This window comes from Cololabis saira, chromosome 10 (assembly GCF_033807715.1).
Source record: "Cololabis saira isolate AMF1-May2022 chromosome 10, fColSai1.1, whole genome shotgun sequence".
Classification (NCBI taxonomy): Eukaryota; Metazoa; Chordata; class Actinopteri; order Beloniformes; family Belonidae; genus Cololabis; species Cololabis saira.
Window position 1 is genome coordinate 11,543,535 of NC_084596.1, and position 17,874 is coordinate 11,561,408.

The 17,874-nt window shown below is 38.9% G+C and overlaps 1 protein-coding gene across 2 annotated transcripts in view; it reads right to left on the minus strand.

The window, feature by feature from the left end:
* larp4b (La ribonucleoprotein 4B) overlaps positions 1-17,874 on the minus strand; it is a 60,939-nt gene that overhangs the window by 31,004 nt on the left and 12,061 nt on the right. For both annotated transcript variants that reach the window (XM_061731688.1, XM_061731687.1), the window contains exon 2: positions 15,365-15,498. In XM_061731688.1, the coding sequence (XP_061587672.1) occupies positions 15,365-15,445 (81 nt within the window). In that variant the 5' untranslated portion in view covers positions 15,446-15,498. The remainder of the gene's footprint in view (positions 1-15,364; positions 15,499-17,874) is intronic.

The window sequence follows — 17,874 nt, forward strand, 5'->3', positions numbered from 1 at the left end:
CCCCCTCTGCTTGAGCCTTGATTTTAATGGATCACTCAACTAATAAGCCAAACCGCCTGGGCAATAACGAGGAAGCAGGGGAAACCCCGTTTATTATTTAAGGAGGTAGCAGGTTGAGACGAGGAAATTTGATTAAAGGAGTGATGAAAAGAAAGAGAATAGGTCTGAAAGGAAACAAGATGGGCAGCGAGACACACTGGGTCGTACTTCACAAACGCTGCGCTACAAAAATCACCGAGGATGCGTCTGGCCAGACAGACACACAGCCACAGCTGATGCTAATAACTCAGCTCTAATGTACAACTCCCACTCCTGTCCGAGCTGGCTGCCATAGAAACTGCTGATGACATCACCGGATGTGTTTGTACCGGGTATTGGTTGACCTTTAAAAACATTTTTAAATGTTCCCCTCCGTCCACACAGGACGAAAAAAAGGTTGACTGATGCCCTGATTGAGCGCATTTCGGGAGGAAACAACAACAACGTGATTCATTGTTGGCTGTGAACAGAGAAGAGTTATTGTCGGTGTCACAGGAGTGCAGCGGGTGTAGCGCTGCGTTTATTGCTCTCTCTCTCTCCGTCTCTGTCTTTGATGGAGCTGCGCTCCCAGCAGCAGACGAGAGACGGACTGCAGACATGATACAGTATTTCAGGAGAGGAAACAAAAACAACTCAATCTGGGCGGCAGACTGAGACCGATCTTCCTAATGTGACAACGACAAAGTCGGTGGACGCCGAGGGCCGGATGAGTCAAATACACCCCGACCAGAGTAAAACACTTATTTAGTATCTCAGATACTGTCGGGATGCTTTCATTCAAACAGGGTTTCTTAACCCATTCTAGGGCTGGGCAATATGGACCAAAAGTCATATCTCAATATTTTCTAGCTAAATGGCGATACTCGATATATATCGATATTTATTCTGTGCCATAATTGGGGTTTCCCCCAAAGCATTATAGCATAGCATCTCTGTTAGCTTAATTTTTTTCTGAGGCAAACCCTTAAAAAAAACAGTCAGTTTTAATACAAAGCCTCGTGCCAAATGTCACACAGGTTCCTTTATTAACAGAGGTCTGCACAATATCAAAATGTATAAAACAAATGAAATAAAAATAAACTGCCTGCATATATAGAATAAAAATGCTTCTTGAATAAAAACAAATATCCCTTTCCTGCATAACAATTAAATTAAAATACACTGTGCAATTAATACAATGTAGACAGTAACAGGCAGACTTTTCCACTGAGGTTGACAGTTGTGCAAATAACAAAACATTTGTGCAAATCTCAAATAAAACATTCAATTCAATTTGTTCACAAAATAAGCTATATCAAAATCATAAAAAAAAAAAAAATATGTATATATATATTTTTTTAATAAATCGATATAAACGATATTGTCTCGTACCATATCGCGTTTGAAAATATATATCGATATATATTAAAATCTCGATATATCGCCCAGCCCTAACCCCAACCAGAGTAAAACACTTATTTAGTATCTCAGATACTGTCGGGATGCTTTCATTCAAACAGGGTTTCTTAACCCATTCCATGCAGACATTTGAGATTCCAGCTTGTACATGATTTAAAATGAATTATCTCTCAGCCATGATGATGTATATTTGAATAAATATGATATCAAAATAAATAAAAGAAAATTCAAACTGGAGACGTAGAAAAGTTGGGAAACCCTGTAGGGGGGAGTCTGTTTGGGCTAACCCTTCAAAAACAGAGAAACCTTTTGATTTTTGTTATTTTTTTATTTTGTTTGGGGTTTTATTTTATTTTTTATTTTTTCCTTTTCTCATTTAAACCTAAATTGAGTGTTGCTTTATGATATCTTATAAATAGCTGAGTTGTAAGGAATATGATTCGATTGCTGGACAATAATTCAGCGGCCCTTGATGTTTCCTTTTATGTAAGAGCACTCTTATTTTTGTGTCATTGGAAAGATTTTGAAAAACAAATAAAGATATTGTTGGGAAAAAAAAGCTGATCATGTTGCAGGTAAGATGCAGCAAAGTCTCCCTCTTCTTTTTCTGTTACCGTCTTGTTGTGATGCCGTGACTGCTCCCGCTAGCTCGGGTAAGCGTGGGTTGGTATACATGCCGGAATAACTGGGATTAGGACGCATGATCTGGCACTTAAAGCTCGATCTCAGGAGCTTCAGTTCGATTCCACTACAGCCCGGCTAAGGTGTATACATGGTTTTTAAAGATTGGAAATCGGTTGGATTAAGGCAACAATTCCACTTTCTGTTACAGCGTGTCGACGTACTGAATAAGAAAACAATGCTCTCACATATCAACCGTAAACGTCACCTGCAACTAGGCTTGTGTTGAAATAATCGATTTTCCGATTCTAAATCGATTCTCATATTAATTCCACAAAATCGATTCTTATGTCTAAAGATCTATTTTTTTTTTTTTAATTCATCATTTTCTCCAGGTGAACTTTAATCCCAGTAGTCGGACACACAGTTTGTCATGACACTTCTGAAAAATGCCAGGTGCTTCATGGCAATATGTGTGCGTGGTGACAGAATAAATTAGATAAGCTAATGATTTGTTTACTGCATAAACTGTTGCAATTTCTTTCTTTTTTGCACTTTAAATGGATATTGAAAGGCCTGTTTGAGTTAGTTATTTCACAATAATTATTGTGAAATTATTATTTCACTAGTTATTTTACAGTCATATAATTCAGGCAACAGCTCAAAAAACATTTTTTTTTTTTTTGTTTTTTTTTTTCCCTTGTCTGCACACATATTATTGATTGATACCATGACGGTAGAAACCAAAAGTGTATATATGTGCATTATTACTATATGTAATATATACATATATATATACGCACACATATGCGTACACATACATAAATATACACATACAAACCCAGTGTTTTTTTGTTTTTTTTTGGGGGGGGGTGGGGGGGGGGGGGGGGGTGACGACATCCACTGCCAATCCAGGAAGCAGGAACACACGGAGACACACGTCAAGCACTGGAAATCTGCAACAAAAAAACCACAAACAAAGCACGAAACCGGCACGGAGCCAACCAAAACACGAACAGCAATCGACCTAAATCTTGAGATCTGATCGCAGTCTGAGCTAAGCTATCGCTACCGCTACCTAAACCCAAAAACTAGAGAGCCAGCATGCAGGTGAACAAGCCAGTGTGTATGTCTATGTGTGTGTGTGTGTATGTATATGATCATGCATGTGTGTGTGTGTGTGTGTGTGTGTGTGTGTGTGTGTGTGTGTGTGTGTGTGTGTGTGTGTGTGTGTGTATGCATGTGACTAAATGACTATATGTGTGTGTGTATGTGTGTGTGTGTGTGTGTGTGTGTGTGTGTGTGTGTGTGTGTGTGTGTAATAAACCAAACAAAGCAAATCAAAAAACATTTTAAATAACAGTAAGCCAAATCAATATCGAATCATGATAATCGATTCTGAATATTAAGAATCGGAATCGAATCGATTCTTGACATTTGAATCGATACCCAGCCCTACCTGCAACACGGCTTTGGTTCATTTAAAGCGGCTAAAAAGGATGACTACATGCCAAAGACGTCATTTCTATGGAAACAATTCAAACTGAACAATGACGAGAGGTTGGAATCTGGCCTAGAGCGCAGCAACAACTATTAATTAACCTGGACGGTGCAAATAGATGATTGTCTTAATGGCAACAGTATCAACAGGTTGATGTCTGTTAGCACACTTGGCTAATGCTACTGCAGTCGCCTCAATTTCGCCGTTTTATTTTATTTATTTTTTTTATTCAGGGTAAAACACTTGGTATCCCATTCTAACGGTACGATATATAAAAATAAACCACGTCAGGTTCCCAGGTGCCACCTGCTGAGCCTTTCGTTTGCAGTTTCTCAACAGTGGTTCCTCCCGCAAGTGCAAACGACAGCCCAACCCTCTAATGTCAACGGCAGCACGGCGTTTCACTGCCAACCACACGGCTCCGGGGGAACAACTGTGGCCCCCCAGCCCTCAAAGGAAGCTTTGAATATACTTCTACCACATCTCAGGAGCCCATTAAAGAGTATGGGGTTAGCCCTTGTTATTTAAAACAAAAACAACGTAAACAACTACCAATTAGTCATCTAATCGGATTATGAATCTCAATTATTTAACTCAGCTTTTAATTTTGCACGAGGTTGTTTAAATGATGTGCTAATATAAAAATAAAAAACAACCAAGAGAGATGGACGGTTCATTAAAAAATACATCTTTTAATTAACTTTGCTGCCAGTCGCCACCACATCGTTTACCTGGCGCTGCACTTTATCGTACAACTCTCAGCAGAGATACGAAGAAAGAAGATGTCTCACTCAGCTGAGACCTTTTATGCTGACAATAGTCAATAATAAAATTCTTAGTGACTATTTTTATTATCAATTTTTTTGTCAAAAATATTGACTAATCGTTGCTCCCCGAGGACTGGCATTTTTTTTTTTTTTTTGCGGCAAAATGAAGAAAAATGATCACTTCTTAAACTGCAATAAACTGACAGAAAACATGATTTCAGCTTGTAAACACAACTGTATATAAAACTATCAAAAATTGGTTTATGCTAGTTGGATAAGGCCCATATACACTGGGCTGTCAGCATTGAAAGATGTACTTCGACAAAGAATTATCTACTCAAAATCGGCCGACCTACGTCAAACCGTGCGTCAAACCAAAGATTTCCTGAGATTGTTCTCTGATATTGTCAGAAAATCTCAGACTTCGTTTACTAAATCTCCAATTAAAATGCAAGAAAAATGACATATTAATGCGCCGTGTCGCCTCTCCCTTCCCGGGACAACTTTCTCCCGCATCGTTGCTAAATTTGTTAAGCATTTTTGACGTACGTAAGGCAACAACCACTAGAGTGTGGTTCATTTTCTTGCTTTACTTATTGTTTACAACTTGCTATTCTGCATCCATCATGGCCTGAGTTCTCAACACGGTCCGGTCTGCACATCCCATTCCTGACGTCCCACCCAAGATGAAGCAGATGCCAATTGGTACGGTGTGATTTTATACAACTGTAGAAATGGTGTTCTAAAAGGGAAACAAAAATAGTAATTTGCTCTCTTCTTTTCAAGCGACATCCTTAACTGATTCGATTTTGACATATGCAGCTACATATATAGGTCAATTTTGATTTCTGATGTGCGTCTCACACATATGTGCGAGGCATATGGTGTTTCATGTTGTTGTGTATTCATGTGTGTGTGAATAAGGGATGAGCTGAAACAAGGGTTCGGCAGTAACACATGGCTCGTGTTATTTTGGCACCAGTTTTGATTTGGGGCAATTCCACTCTGCTCAGATTAAAATAAAGAAATCTGTTACAGGATCTTGAATTTGGTTATCTTCCTAGAAACATTGGCTGTAACTTACATGAAATAAATGTTTCCGATTTCTAACTTTAATAATCTATTGCAACAACCTGGTCTGGTCTTGGTAAAATTATAATATTGCCAAGCTATTTACTTCATAATTAATTACTACCGGTACGCAAGTTTAATCACATTCTGCAGTCCATCAATAATAATGAGTGTGCAGGATATTTCTGAGGAAATATTAAAAAAAACGTTGCATGTCAGTCAAAGATTCGGTTTAAAAGCCTCCTCTGACTTTCCGTTTGGAAAACCTTCTTACAGGATTTGGGATTTCGGTCTTTGTTAAATATCGGCAGAACAACTTTTGCCTCACTTGCTGAAAACTGGGGAAGCAGAAGGATTCGTCTGCTCTTTACTCAGAAGCCCCAATATCCTGATTTGTGTCTATTCAACCCTGGAAGCGGTATTTTGGTTCTGCGACTGCTTTTCCCACCACGACCGGCTTGTAATGAGACCTACAGCCCGAGGCATAAGCCCACTAGACTCCATCTCGGGGAATCGGCTTCGTGATTTTCGTTGCCAATCTTCTTTCCAATCTTAAGCATGTGTAACTGAAAGTGGAAAAAAGGCACAAAAAAACTCTTTCCGTTTCCTAATTTTGGAGCTCTAAGGAAAAAAGAAGTTCTTCTCTGCCCGAAGGCCTTCCACTTACTTTTCAACCACTTCTTCAGCTCCACATTTTTTCCTATTTGAAGTAGCTGATTGAAACTCGTTAAGGAGCCGTGGGGACTAAACACTGCGCGGAGATTTCAGTTCAAATCCCCCGTGTCCCGTCTGCACTGACACGCCAACATCAATGCTTCACCACACTGAGGAAACTCACATTTCTGCTGGGGAAAAGCATTCGTTTTGAATAAGACTATGACCCAAAACATCGACATTCATTACACCAGACAAAGAATTATGTAAAGTACCAGAACCCAAACAGGAAGAATAACCAGGACAAACAAACGCCTCCTTCAAACCACAGCGCTGGAGCCAAATGCTGCAAAAGCAAAACTGAAAACCCAAACCAAGACCGGTATGATGCCGTCCAGACATGGTGTCAGCCTCCATGACAGCTGCAGGAGGATTAAGGTGGGTATGCTTTTACTCTCATTTACTGTTACAACACACCCTCAATCCCAACAGCCATGTGTGTTTTCTTCAAAGAAAATCCCCCCCAAACAGCAGGAAAGCTTTGCTTTTCCTTGTCAGGGCCACAATTCACGAGAATTTGGCATAACATCCCACTCTAGTGACCACATTGTGCCCTTTCAGTCTGTGCTGCCCTGTCGAGATGTTAATCAGCCAAACAGGCTGCTTTATACATTAATTAATTAATCAAAAATAAATGAATAAATAAAAAACTGACAACCCTTTTGGGACTGCATGTTCAAGTTCTCCATGTAGCACCCTATAATGTAATAATTTCCTATAATGTAATAATTTCCTGAAAATGTAATAACGCCTGAAAATATAATAAAATTTGCACTTAACTCATTTGAAAATGTAATAAAATCCAATAATGTAATAACTTCACCAATAATGTAATAAAATATCCTGACTGATATTGTAATAACATTTTTACCGATAATGTAATACCTTATTACATTATTGGGAATTTATTACATTTTTAGGTGGGTCTTTCTTTTTCAAAACTGATAATGTAATACTTGACAGATAATGTAATATGTTCATTTTCAGTCCAGAGTTCTACATTTTGTGTTTTAAGAATCTAAGAATGTTATATACGCTGGATTTGAATCACCAGAATGATTATTGGGTTAAATTGTTGACTTTGAGTACCATGTAATAAATGTTATTACAATATCCGTCAGGATATTTTATTACATTATTGGTGAAGTTATTACATTATTGGGTTTTATTACATTTTCGATTGAGTTAAGTGCAAATTTTATTACATTTTCAGGAAATTATTACATTATAGGAAATTATTACATTATAGGGTGCTACACTCCACATTAGAAATGTTGAGTAATTGTCATGTTTACAGTGTTACTTGGATGTGTGGAAACCCTCAATTGTACTACTAACTTACAGATGTTTGGACTAATGAGTTATTCATCTATTTATTTATTTTATCATCATTATTGGTATTATGATTATTATGATTATTATGATTATTATATTTATGTACTTATTTTATCTTTTTTTCCCCCCTTGTTTACATATTCTGTTTTATTGCTATTATCTTCTTTGTATGTGGGAACCAGGGAGGGTGGGATATACGTGGGGTTGTTTGTCTTAAAAAATATTGAAAAATCTTATAAAGTTATAAAAAAAGAAGAAAAAAAAAAAGAAACGTTGAGTAGCATGATTGGGGCGGTGCAAAAAAAAAAAAGTACTGTGGCTCTGGTGTAACTGTTGAAGTGAATATGCCGTTACTGTTCACAGTCAGTGCAGTTACCTGCACATCTAAATCCAGCTATTGGCAACAATCCAGCTAAGAATCAAACTGGAGGTTCAGAGAAATCTGAGTAAACATGCGCGAGAAGACAATCGATTACTGAGTGAGATGCGTTTGACTCCTCGACACTAGGTGTCGCCACACGCACTTTCGCGTTTGTGTTCTTCTGGTACAATTACTAAACAAGAGCAAAGGAGGACAACAACATGCAAAAATATGAATGCAGCAGCTCTGTAAATGTCGTACACACTAATCTGTTCATGTTGCAGGTAAGATGCAGCAACGTCTCCCTCTTCTTCTTCTGGTACCGTGTTGTTGCCATGCCCTGACTGTTATTCCCACTCCCGCTAGCTCGGCTAAGCGTGGGTTGCACATACATGCCAGAATAACTTGGATTAGGACGCATTATCTGGAAATAAAAGCTCGATCTCAAGAGCTTCAGTTCGGCCCGGCTAAGGTGTAAACACAGATTTTTAAACTCCGATATCAGTCGGATTAAGGCAACAATTCAAATATCTGTTAGTGCATGTACAGGACTGTCTCAGAAAATTTGAATATTGTGATTTTCTGTAATGCAATTACAAAAATGTCATACAATTTGATTCATTACAAATCAACTGAAATATTGCAAGCCTTTTATTATTTGAATATTGCTGATCATTAGTGATGCAGCGATATGAAAATTTGTGGCTGAAACCGAAACCGAAAATAATAATAAACACTTGGCCGAATACCGAACATGGTTCTTCAGCAGTTTTTCATTTATTTTGCCAATTTTTTCACCATTGCATAAATCAAATACATTTGATTTAGGCATGCTTTTACAAAATTACAAGGTAGAAAATATTTATTGAACATAAAAAAATGAACATTTTTTAATTTCCCAGCATTATGTTGTTTTGGTTCCACCTCGTGGTGAATGTTAGGTAAAATTCTTAGGGGGTTAGTTTTTGGTTGGCCAACGATTTATGTTTGTGGTGCACAACGTTACGGGACGGAGCGGCCAGTCTATTTCCTTATATTACAACGCCGTTATTAATTGTTCGTTTTTTTCCCCACTTATTCCACCGAACACCTAAAGTGTTTTTTTGCCATTTTCGGCCGAACAATTTCGGTTACCGAACAATCGGTGCATCACTAATAATCATGGCTTACAGCTTAAGAAAACTCAAATATCCTATGTCAAAAAATTTGAATAGTCTGGGAATCTGAATCTTAAACTGTAAACCATAATCAGCAATATTAAAATAATAAAAGGCTTGCAATATTTCGGTTGATTTGTAATTAATCCAGAATGTATGATATTTTTGTTTTTTTAATTGCATTACAGAAAATAAAGGACTTTATCACAATATTCTAATTTTCTGAGACAGTCCTGTAAACATAATGATTGTCGCCAGCAATGTACAGACAGACACCTTAATTACTTAAGACAAAAATAACAAGCCTGTGCTGAATATAAGAAGAACAATGAATGTCCCGACATCATGAGGCAGTAAGAACAAGGATTCCCAGGCTTTGACAAATATACCCGTCTGTTTCACACAATAACCAGCTCTAAGAAGAAACCAGACAACAGGTAAAGTCACAACAACCTCTGACACTCTCAGATGGATCATTTTGAGCTAGGATACCTTCACACTACAAGATCTGACGTCAGATTTGACAGCCGCAGAGTTCACCGATGGATTGGTAGCAACACTGTGATTGATGATAACGACAAGCGGAGCGCTGAGCTATCCGACAGGAGGAAGCGCGTGCTTCCAACTGGGATTCAGAGGTTTCTCCTCCATCGGGAACCCAAGCTTGATCATTGTGGCCAAATCATGCCGATCCATGGGTGACAGATATTTAATCAATTACCTGAAGCCTTTGGAGGAATCCGTACTCAAGTTATAACCAGTGAGATCAATGGTCTGCCTAAGGTTAGAGATTTCAAGAGGGGAGCTTAGGGCTGGGCGATATGGACCAAAAGTCATATCTCGATATTTTCTAGCTAAACGGCGATACTCGATATATATCGATATTTTTTCTGTGCCTTAATTGGAGTTTCCCCCAAAGCATTATAGCATAGCATCTCTGTTAGCTTCATTTTTTTCTGAGGCAAACCCTTAAAAAAAGTCAGTTTTAATACAAAGCCTCGTGCCAAATGTCACACAGTTACCTTTATTAACAGAGGTCTGCACAATATCAAAATGTATAAAACAAATGAAATAAAAATAAACTGCCTGCATATATAGAATAAAAATGCTTCTTGAATAAAATAAAACAAATATCCCTTTCCTGCATAACAATTAAATTAAAATACACTGTGCAATTAATACAATGTAGACAGTAACAGGCAGACTTTTCAAATAACAAAACATTTGTGCAAATATCAAATAAAACATTCAAGTCAATTTGTCACAAAATAAGCTACATCAAAATCATTAAAAAAAATGTAAAGAAAAATGTAAAAAAAAAAAAAAAAAAAAAAAAAAAAAGAAAAAAATCGATATAAACGATATTGTCTCGTACCATATCGTGTTTGAAAATATATAGATATATATTAAAATCTCGATATATCGCCCAGCCCTAGGGGAGCTCTAAAAATCAATCCTCTATCACGTGGTTTAAAAATGGCCTCAGAAGATCACGCTGGCAGTTGACCCGTCTGTCAATTATTTTTTTCCCCAACCAGTCAAATCGGTCAATTACGTCGGTTATACGCTCAAGGTGCTTCCAGGAAAAATCATCACCAAGACTTCTCTACCCAGGCATCACAGATTATCCTCTGAATGATAAATGCCGGTTTGTTCGTTTTAGGATTTTATACGGCACACTGAAGCTATGGATTTGCATACATTTTCACGATCAATGTACCGTAAAACACCAAATGTATTTGCTTAAATCAGTCAAATCAACAGGTGTTTATTTTGGACCTGCATTTATAAAGTGCTGGAGGCTACGAGCTCACTTCTTTTCTCCTCCTTTTTTTTGCCTTTCTTTGATACACAAGTCGCTCAACTTCATAACGCGTCATCAGTGAGATCTCACTAAAACAAACCTTTCAATAGGTTTAAGGTTATTTGTTTGTGTTTAGGTTGACTATATTTGCATATGGTAGAATATTTTTGTGGCCTTTATTTGGGATGTTTAATATAAAAAATATTTTGCTACCACCCAGTGGATAATTGGGACTCTGACATTATTATATTATATTATATTATATTACGGTAATTACGTTGACTGAACTGCTGCAGTCCAGTTCCTCACCAGTTATACTGGACCAGTTTAAACCCCATCATCTGGGTGATACGTTCTTACAACAACCTACTGGTTTTGTCAGCGTGATTGATGATGGCAGGCAAGAGCGTTCAACTATCCGCCCAGAGGGACGCACACGTCCTCATGCAGCCTTTCTGAGAAGAGTTTCTAAGATAATAACCGCCGGAGGTTTCGGCTCCATTGCTATGATGGAAAAGATCAAATTGGATTTCAGAAATGCCTAATGCCTGATAAGGACACACGCAGAGTGACTTAACAATTTCAGACACACCCAGCAGACAGCGAGAGAGGAATTAGTTTTTTTTTTAAACTGACTCATATGTTGAACAGTCTCAGCCCTTAATGATCTGAGGACACAGAATGAAACTGGAACCTCTCACTGAGGATTATTTGACTCGTATACACTCTGCCATAGTCGGTCAACCTGACCTCATCCTTAGTAGGTCCTCCTCACGGTGTCAAAAGAGCTCTGACCAGTCAAGACATGGGAAGAAAACCTCTCAGAACAACAGCAGGCCCTTAGGGCCCTGTGGATTGGAGGATGGGGTGTAGGGCTGGGCGGTATGGACTAAAAAATGTATCACGATAATTTCTGGCATTTATCCCGATAACGATAAAAATGACAATGGAAAAAATACCAATTCAACTCCACCTTTTCAACTATAAATCTATCTTGCTCTCAGATCCGCCATGTTTGTTACACAAAAAAGTCATCAATGGGAATTTATCCTTTTTTCTTTCTTTCTTTCTGGCTCATTTCTTTCTTTCTTTCTTCTTTCTTCCTTCTTTTCTCCCATCCTTCCTTCTTTCCTTGTTTTTTCCCTTCCTTCCTTCTTTTTTCCCTTCCTTCCTTCCTTCCTTCTTTTTTCCCTTCCTTCCTTCCTTCCTTCTTTTTTCCCTTCCTTCCTTCCTTCCTTCCTTCCTTCCTTCTTTTTTCCCTTCCTTCCTTCCTTCCTTCCTTTTTCCCTTCCTTTTTCCCTTCCTTCCTTCCTTCCTTTTTCCCTTCCTTCCTTCCTTCCTTCCTTTTTCCCTTCCTTTTTCCCTTCCTTCCTTCCTTCCTTTTTCCCTTCCTTTTTCCCTTCCTTCCTTCCTTCCTTCCTTTTTCCCTTCCTTTTTCCCTTCCTTCCTTCCTTCCTTCCTTTTTCCCTTCCTTTTTCCCTTCCTTCCTTCCTTCCTTCCTTCCTTTTTCCCTTCCTTTTTCCCTTCCTTCCTTCCTTTTTCCCTTCCTTTTTCCCTTCCTTTTTCCCTTCCTTCCTTCCTTTTTCCCTTCCTTCCTTCCTTTTTCCCTTCCCTTTTCCCTTCCTTCCTTCCTTCCTTCCTTTTTCCCTTCCTTTTTCCCTTCCTTCCTTCCTTTTTCCCTTCCTTTTTCCCTTCCTTCCTTTTTCCCTTCCTTCCTTTTTCCCTTCCTTTTTCCCTTCCTTCCTTTTTCCCTTCCTTCCTTCCTTCCTTCCTTCCTTCAGATAAAAGGGTTTTGTTTTCTTTCCTTCCTTCCTTCCTTCCTTCCTTCCTTCCTTCCTTCCTTCCTTCCTTCCTTCCTTCCTTCCTTCCTTCCTTCCTTCCTTCCTTCCTTCCTTCCTTCCTTCCTTCCTTCCTTCCTTCCTTCCTTCCTTCCTTCCTTCCTTCCTTCCTTCCTTCCTTCCTTCCTTCCTTCCTTCCTTCCTTCCTTCCTTCCTTCCTTCCTTCCTTCCTTCCTTCCTTCCTTCCTTCCTTCCTTCCTTCCTTCCTTCCTTCCTTCCTTCCTTCCTTCCTTCCTTCCTTCCTTCCTTCCTTCCTTCCTTCCTTCCTTCCTTCCTTCCTTCCTTCCTTCCTTCCTTCCTTCCTTCCTTCCTTCAAAACATCATCAACGGTAATTTATCATTTTTACCGCGAGATGACAAATTCTTATCGTGAGGAATTCTTTTGACGGTTTATCGTGAACGGTAAAATATCGCCCATTCCTAATGGGGTGTATGAATTGGTTCAGCTTTTCACAGATCCATCAAAGTAGCTGAACACCTGAGAAAATGTTGCATCATCTGAGCCACTCCTAAAACAGGTTTGTGCAGAGTCCACTTCTTTCCAGCTGCTGGGGCTGAATGCCAATTGGTTGAAATTTAAGCTGGAGCAGGAACTGACCAAATCACACGGATAAAAGTGCAAAATGTAAGAAACGAGGACGCGGCTGGGTGCACTGCACAATCTGCATTATTTGACACCAATCTCTTCAAAATAGATCCTTGTCTGGCATGGAGTCTCCGTTTTCCACAGCAGCACAACGCCAAGTCTATCAGTGGCATACAAACATACCGAAAAGGCCGGCAACGCCTCAAACTGATCCATATTTGAGAGACTGCCCCCAAGTGACAGCAACACAGTACAACATACGGAGACATCCATCTTAACAGCCCCACGGCAGAGCAGTTGTAAAACCCTCCCAACTTCACCCGTCAGCGGTTTTTAACGCTACTAATGTAGCGTCCAGTCTGTGCAACATGTCACTTTGAATTGCATTGATCTCATTCAGCATCTCCAGAAAGCATATTCTGTATGTTTAGTACCTGTGTTGAAAAAAATCGATTTCCCAATTCTAAATCGATTCTCATATTAATTCCTAAAAATCGATTCATATGTCTAAAGATCGATTTTTTTTCTTCATCATTAAATTACAACTTTTGGTTATTTTTTTGTTTATCCCCAAAAAAGGAATGTTTTGTTGGATACGAGAATAACTGGTGCCATGTTTTGGCCCTTAAATATGTTTAAAGGTATGAAAACATTAAAGTGTTAGGTTATAATTGCATAAATTGTCTATATTTCATTACTTTATTTACTGCATTGGGGTTACATTTGCAAAAAATACTAAAAACCAAATGCTCAAAAACAAATAACAAACAAATAAAAATGGAATGTGGGAAAAAATAAAAGTGATTTCATCCGTCTCTGTTTCCTCCCTGGATCTGTTTGGTAATTCTGACCCACATGATGTTTCTGAAAGCAGTTCTATCAGCATTCTGGGAGGTGATTGATCCTTACAGCATCATTAGCTGCAATACTTGCTGTTGAATCTCAATATAATACTAGTAGTAATATTTTGCAGAACTACAGTCATATAATTCATGCAACAGCTCAAAAAACAGTTTTAATAACACTAACCCAAATCAATATCGGAATCGAATCTTGACATTTGAATCGATCCCCAGCCCTAATGTTTAGAACAAAAGTAAAGAAACCGTCCCTCTCTTAGGCCTGTCCGCAGTTTCAATTCACAAAAGCACGGATTACAGCCCCGTTACTACCTCACTTGATGGAAAAGAGGTCGAACAGCCACCTGTTCCTCCTCCGTGTCGTTGGCGCAGCAGACCGGGGATGAATAACGGCGCTACTTACACAGGAATGAACCGGCCGTGTGAGTGTTTGTGAGACTAACATGTCATGCCTACGATCAACAGGAAGTTTGAAGCTCATAAAAGGAACAGAAATAAATCCGGGTCACGGTTATTTGGTTACCAGCGATGCCTCCTGGTTCTCTCTTTATTGTATGTAATCAGTGTGTGAAATCAACTGCAGTCAAAAGCAAACAGCGGCTGCTCCATTTCTCATTGGGATGGTTCATACAACACAGTTATTAAAACAATCGCTATATTAGCGTTTAGCTGCTCCAATTGTACACCTGGTTATTGTCAGACTGGTAACGTGGGAACGACTGTTTTCTGAAGATACTGCTCTGGTTTCAAACCACCACACGATGCTTCATCAGATTAATGCACCTGCTGTAGTTTGGGACCACAAGCGGTTTGGTTTCAGCACATCCAGTTTGAATAGTGATAGATACTTATATCTCAATCACAAGACTGGAAACACCCAGTCCAGAGTAGGTCTGTGTTGAATTTTAAAGATAAATAAATAAAAATAATAAATACGTTAAAAATAGATTTGTATGTCTGATGATCGTTTTTTTTTTTAATTGAAATTTAATCCCAGTAATCAGGTCATTTAATTCCCGCATGCACGTGGTGTGAAACTATAAAGTTTCATCCTAATATTAATATTTTGCCTAACTACTCATGTAATCCAGGTAACAGCTCAAAATCATTCATTCATTTTTAATAACACTAACCCAAATCCATATCGAATTGAATCGTGATAATCGGTTCTGAATCTTAAGAATCAGAATCAATTCTTGACATTTGAATCGATCCCCAGCCCTGATCCAGAGAGAAGATTAAAAGGCACAGAATAAATGAAGTTTTGCTGCAGGTTTTGGTGTTTGTTTTCCTGTGCGAGAGGCAAACTCACCAAATGCGTGTTCTCTTTTGCCTCTTGTACTTGCTGCACCTGTGGTTCAGCTACAACTTTCGTGTCCTGGTCAGAAGTCATGAGCCGTCTGCTTCTTGGCTCCTCAGGGAGAAGTCTCTGTGTCACCAAGGAAGCTGCAGGGAGTCGGAGGAGGAGGGACAAACAAGTTAGTTTCAAGGATGGCTGTTTGTCACATAACATCAGCGCTCACACGTGTCGGAGGAGCGAGGCCAAGGGGCAGCGGCCGATAGTTACAGACAAGTATCTCGAAAATTACTCAGCAAAATATAACCTCTCGTAGAAATCAGACTATATTTCTGCGACTTTGTGAACTGAATATTTACTGTGTGCAGATCTAGATGTTTAATTCTAGCCTGCTTATCAACTTTAAACCTGTTAACGTATTTTACAATCAAATAATATTACTAGACAATAAAACACTTAAAACATAAAACAATCATAACACAGAAAAGAAAAACACTGCAGCCTTGTGTAAATAATTTGTGTGTCATACTCTGCAAGTCTTATCTCCGAGTGTAAACACCCGGTTGGACAAGTTTAAAACCCATAATCAAAACAACCCAACAGTCCCAGTTCTGATATATACACAGCTTAACCGCAACTTTATCATCCATTGCCTGCACTTACAACAAAAGACACATTAATGAGACATACAGTTATTAGAGATGCACCGATCGATCGGCCCCTGATCGGGATCGGGCCGATAATGGCCCTATCGGCTTTGATCGGAGATCGGAAAAATAATAGTTCAGAGCGGCCGATCTGATGACGTTTACAACAACAAACGCCGCCCGCGCGGGCGTTCCCGCATCTCAGACTGAGCGGTCCTGAGGGAGCGTGACCGGCCTCGCCTGTGCGGGAGTTTTACAACGTCTGAAAAGGACAACAAATTTGCAGTTTGCAAAGTGTGTCCAAAGGAGATACCATGAGGAGGAATGTTACAAAAGAATCACAACATAACGAAGCTTATTAGACATTTGAAATTTCTTCACACGGAGTATAGCCTATTGAGTTTTCAAAGTTGGCTGTCGCAGAAAAAAAGGGAGAGAAAAAAAGGAGCGCGCGCAACGGCACTAATTCAGCTGTAACACCTGTAACAGAGACTTATAAACGACAGGAAGAAAAATAAAGAACTACATCGTAAGGTAATGAATTCATATGCTTTGCTCATCAGCCGCTTTCTGTTGTAGCAGAGACCAGTTTAAACACGTTTGCAGCTTGGATCCGCGGTGCGCGCTGCCGCGTCGTAAATATTTCACTGATGAAATCCTGTCGGAGTTTTACCAAACTATACAGTCCAAAGCCTCATGCAGGACGACAATCGTGTCAGTCGCTTCACGAGCTCTAGTGTGAAGAGTTTTGCTTCACTCACAAGAGTTTTCTAGGCGGATGCTATCGCTAAAGGTTTCACAAAGCTTAATAATTCATAATTAATTTTTATTTTAAGATTTAATTCCTCTCTCCACAGGAAAACTAAGGTTTATAGTTTGCAACTTCTATCAACTTCTAGAGAGTGACATGTCTGCTGTTTCTGTGTTGGTCACATGTTGTACATAATTATTACCACAGGAAGCTGAAGCTACTAAACTAAACAACAACTTACTCTTTATAGGCCGAGTTTACACCTAATCTCCTAATTTTTATACCTAATAATACAATGTCAGTGTCGTGTACATGAGACAACAATATTGACGAATTTATGGATTTCACCCTATGATCGGTGATCGACAAAATCGGGATCGGCCGATACTGGTTTTCGAGATCGGCCCTCAAAATCCTGATCGGTGCATCTCTAACAGTTATTTGTAAAAACATTTATCTATTATGAAGACCACATTAAAGGTCAAGATAAGAAATAAATAAAGAGACATGTACGGGTGACATATAAAGAGCTAATTCATTTCTACTACCGCATTAACCCAGGTGGTAATAGTGTCGCCCTTTTCCTGGTTAAATCTACCAAACAAATGACATTTTCTGATGTTTATCTCCTGAATAAACCAGTTTTGACAGATTTTCTTTCTCAGCTGCTGTTGAAACACACGGAAAAAAAACAATTTCCTGAATATTTTGTAACATCCAAAACACCTTCATTTAGCAAATAACATATATTTGAGCTTATTGTAGTACGGACTATTTTACCCATAATACTATATTAATCTAGGAACTATTTCACAGCAAAGGCCTCTTACAAACATATGGAGGAAGTTTCCTTTAGTCCCAGCTTGCTAAACAAAAGAAAAGCCCCAAATACAGAAACCTGAGATTCCTTGAAAGACCACTAGGGGCTTTGGACTCCAAAAGATGTCATTTCAGTGGCATAACATACACCAACTTCTCTCAAACGTTTGCTGTTTCAGCACAAATGAACATATAAAACACCCCGCATTGTGGCATCGCAGCACACGCTCTCACCACTTGTTGATTACTCCCTCCACATTTAATCTGAGCCAAACACCGTTCTGGTGAAAAGGAAAAAAATTCAAAAC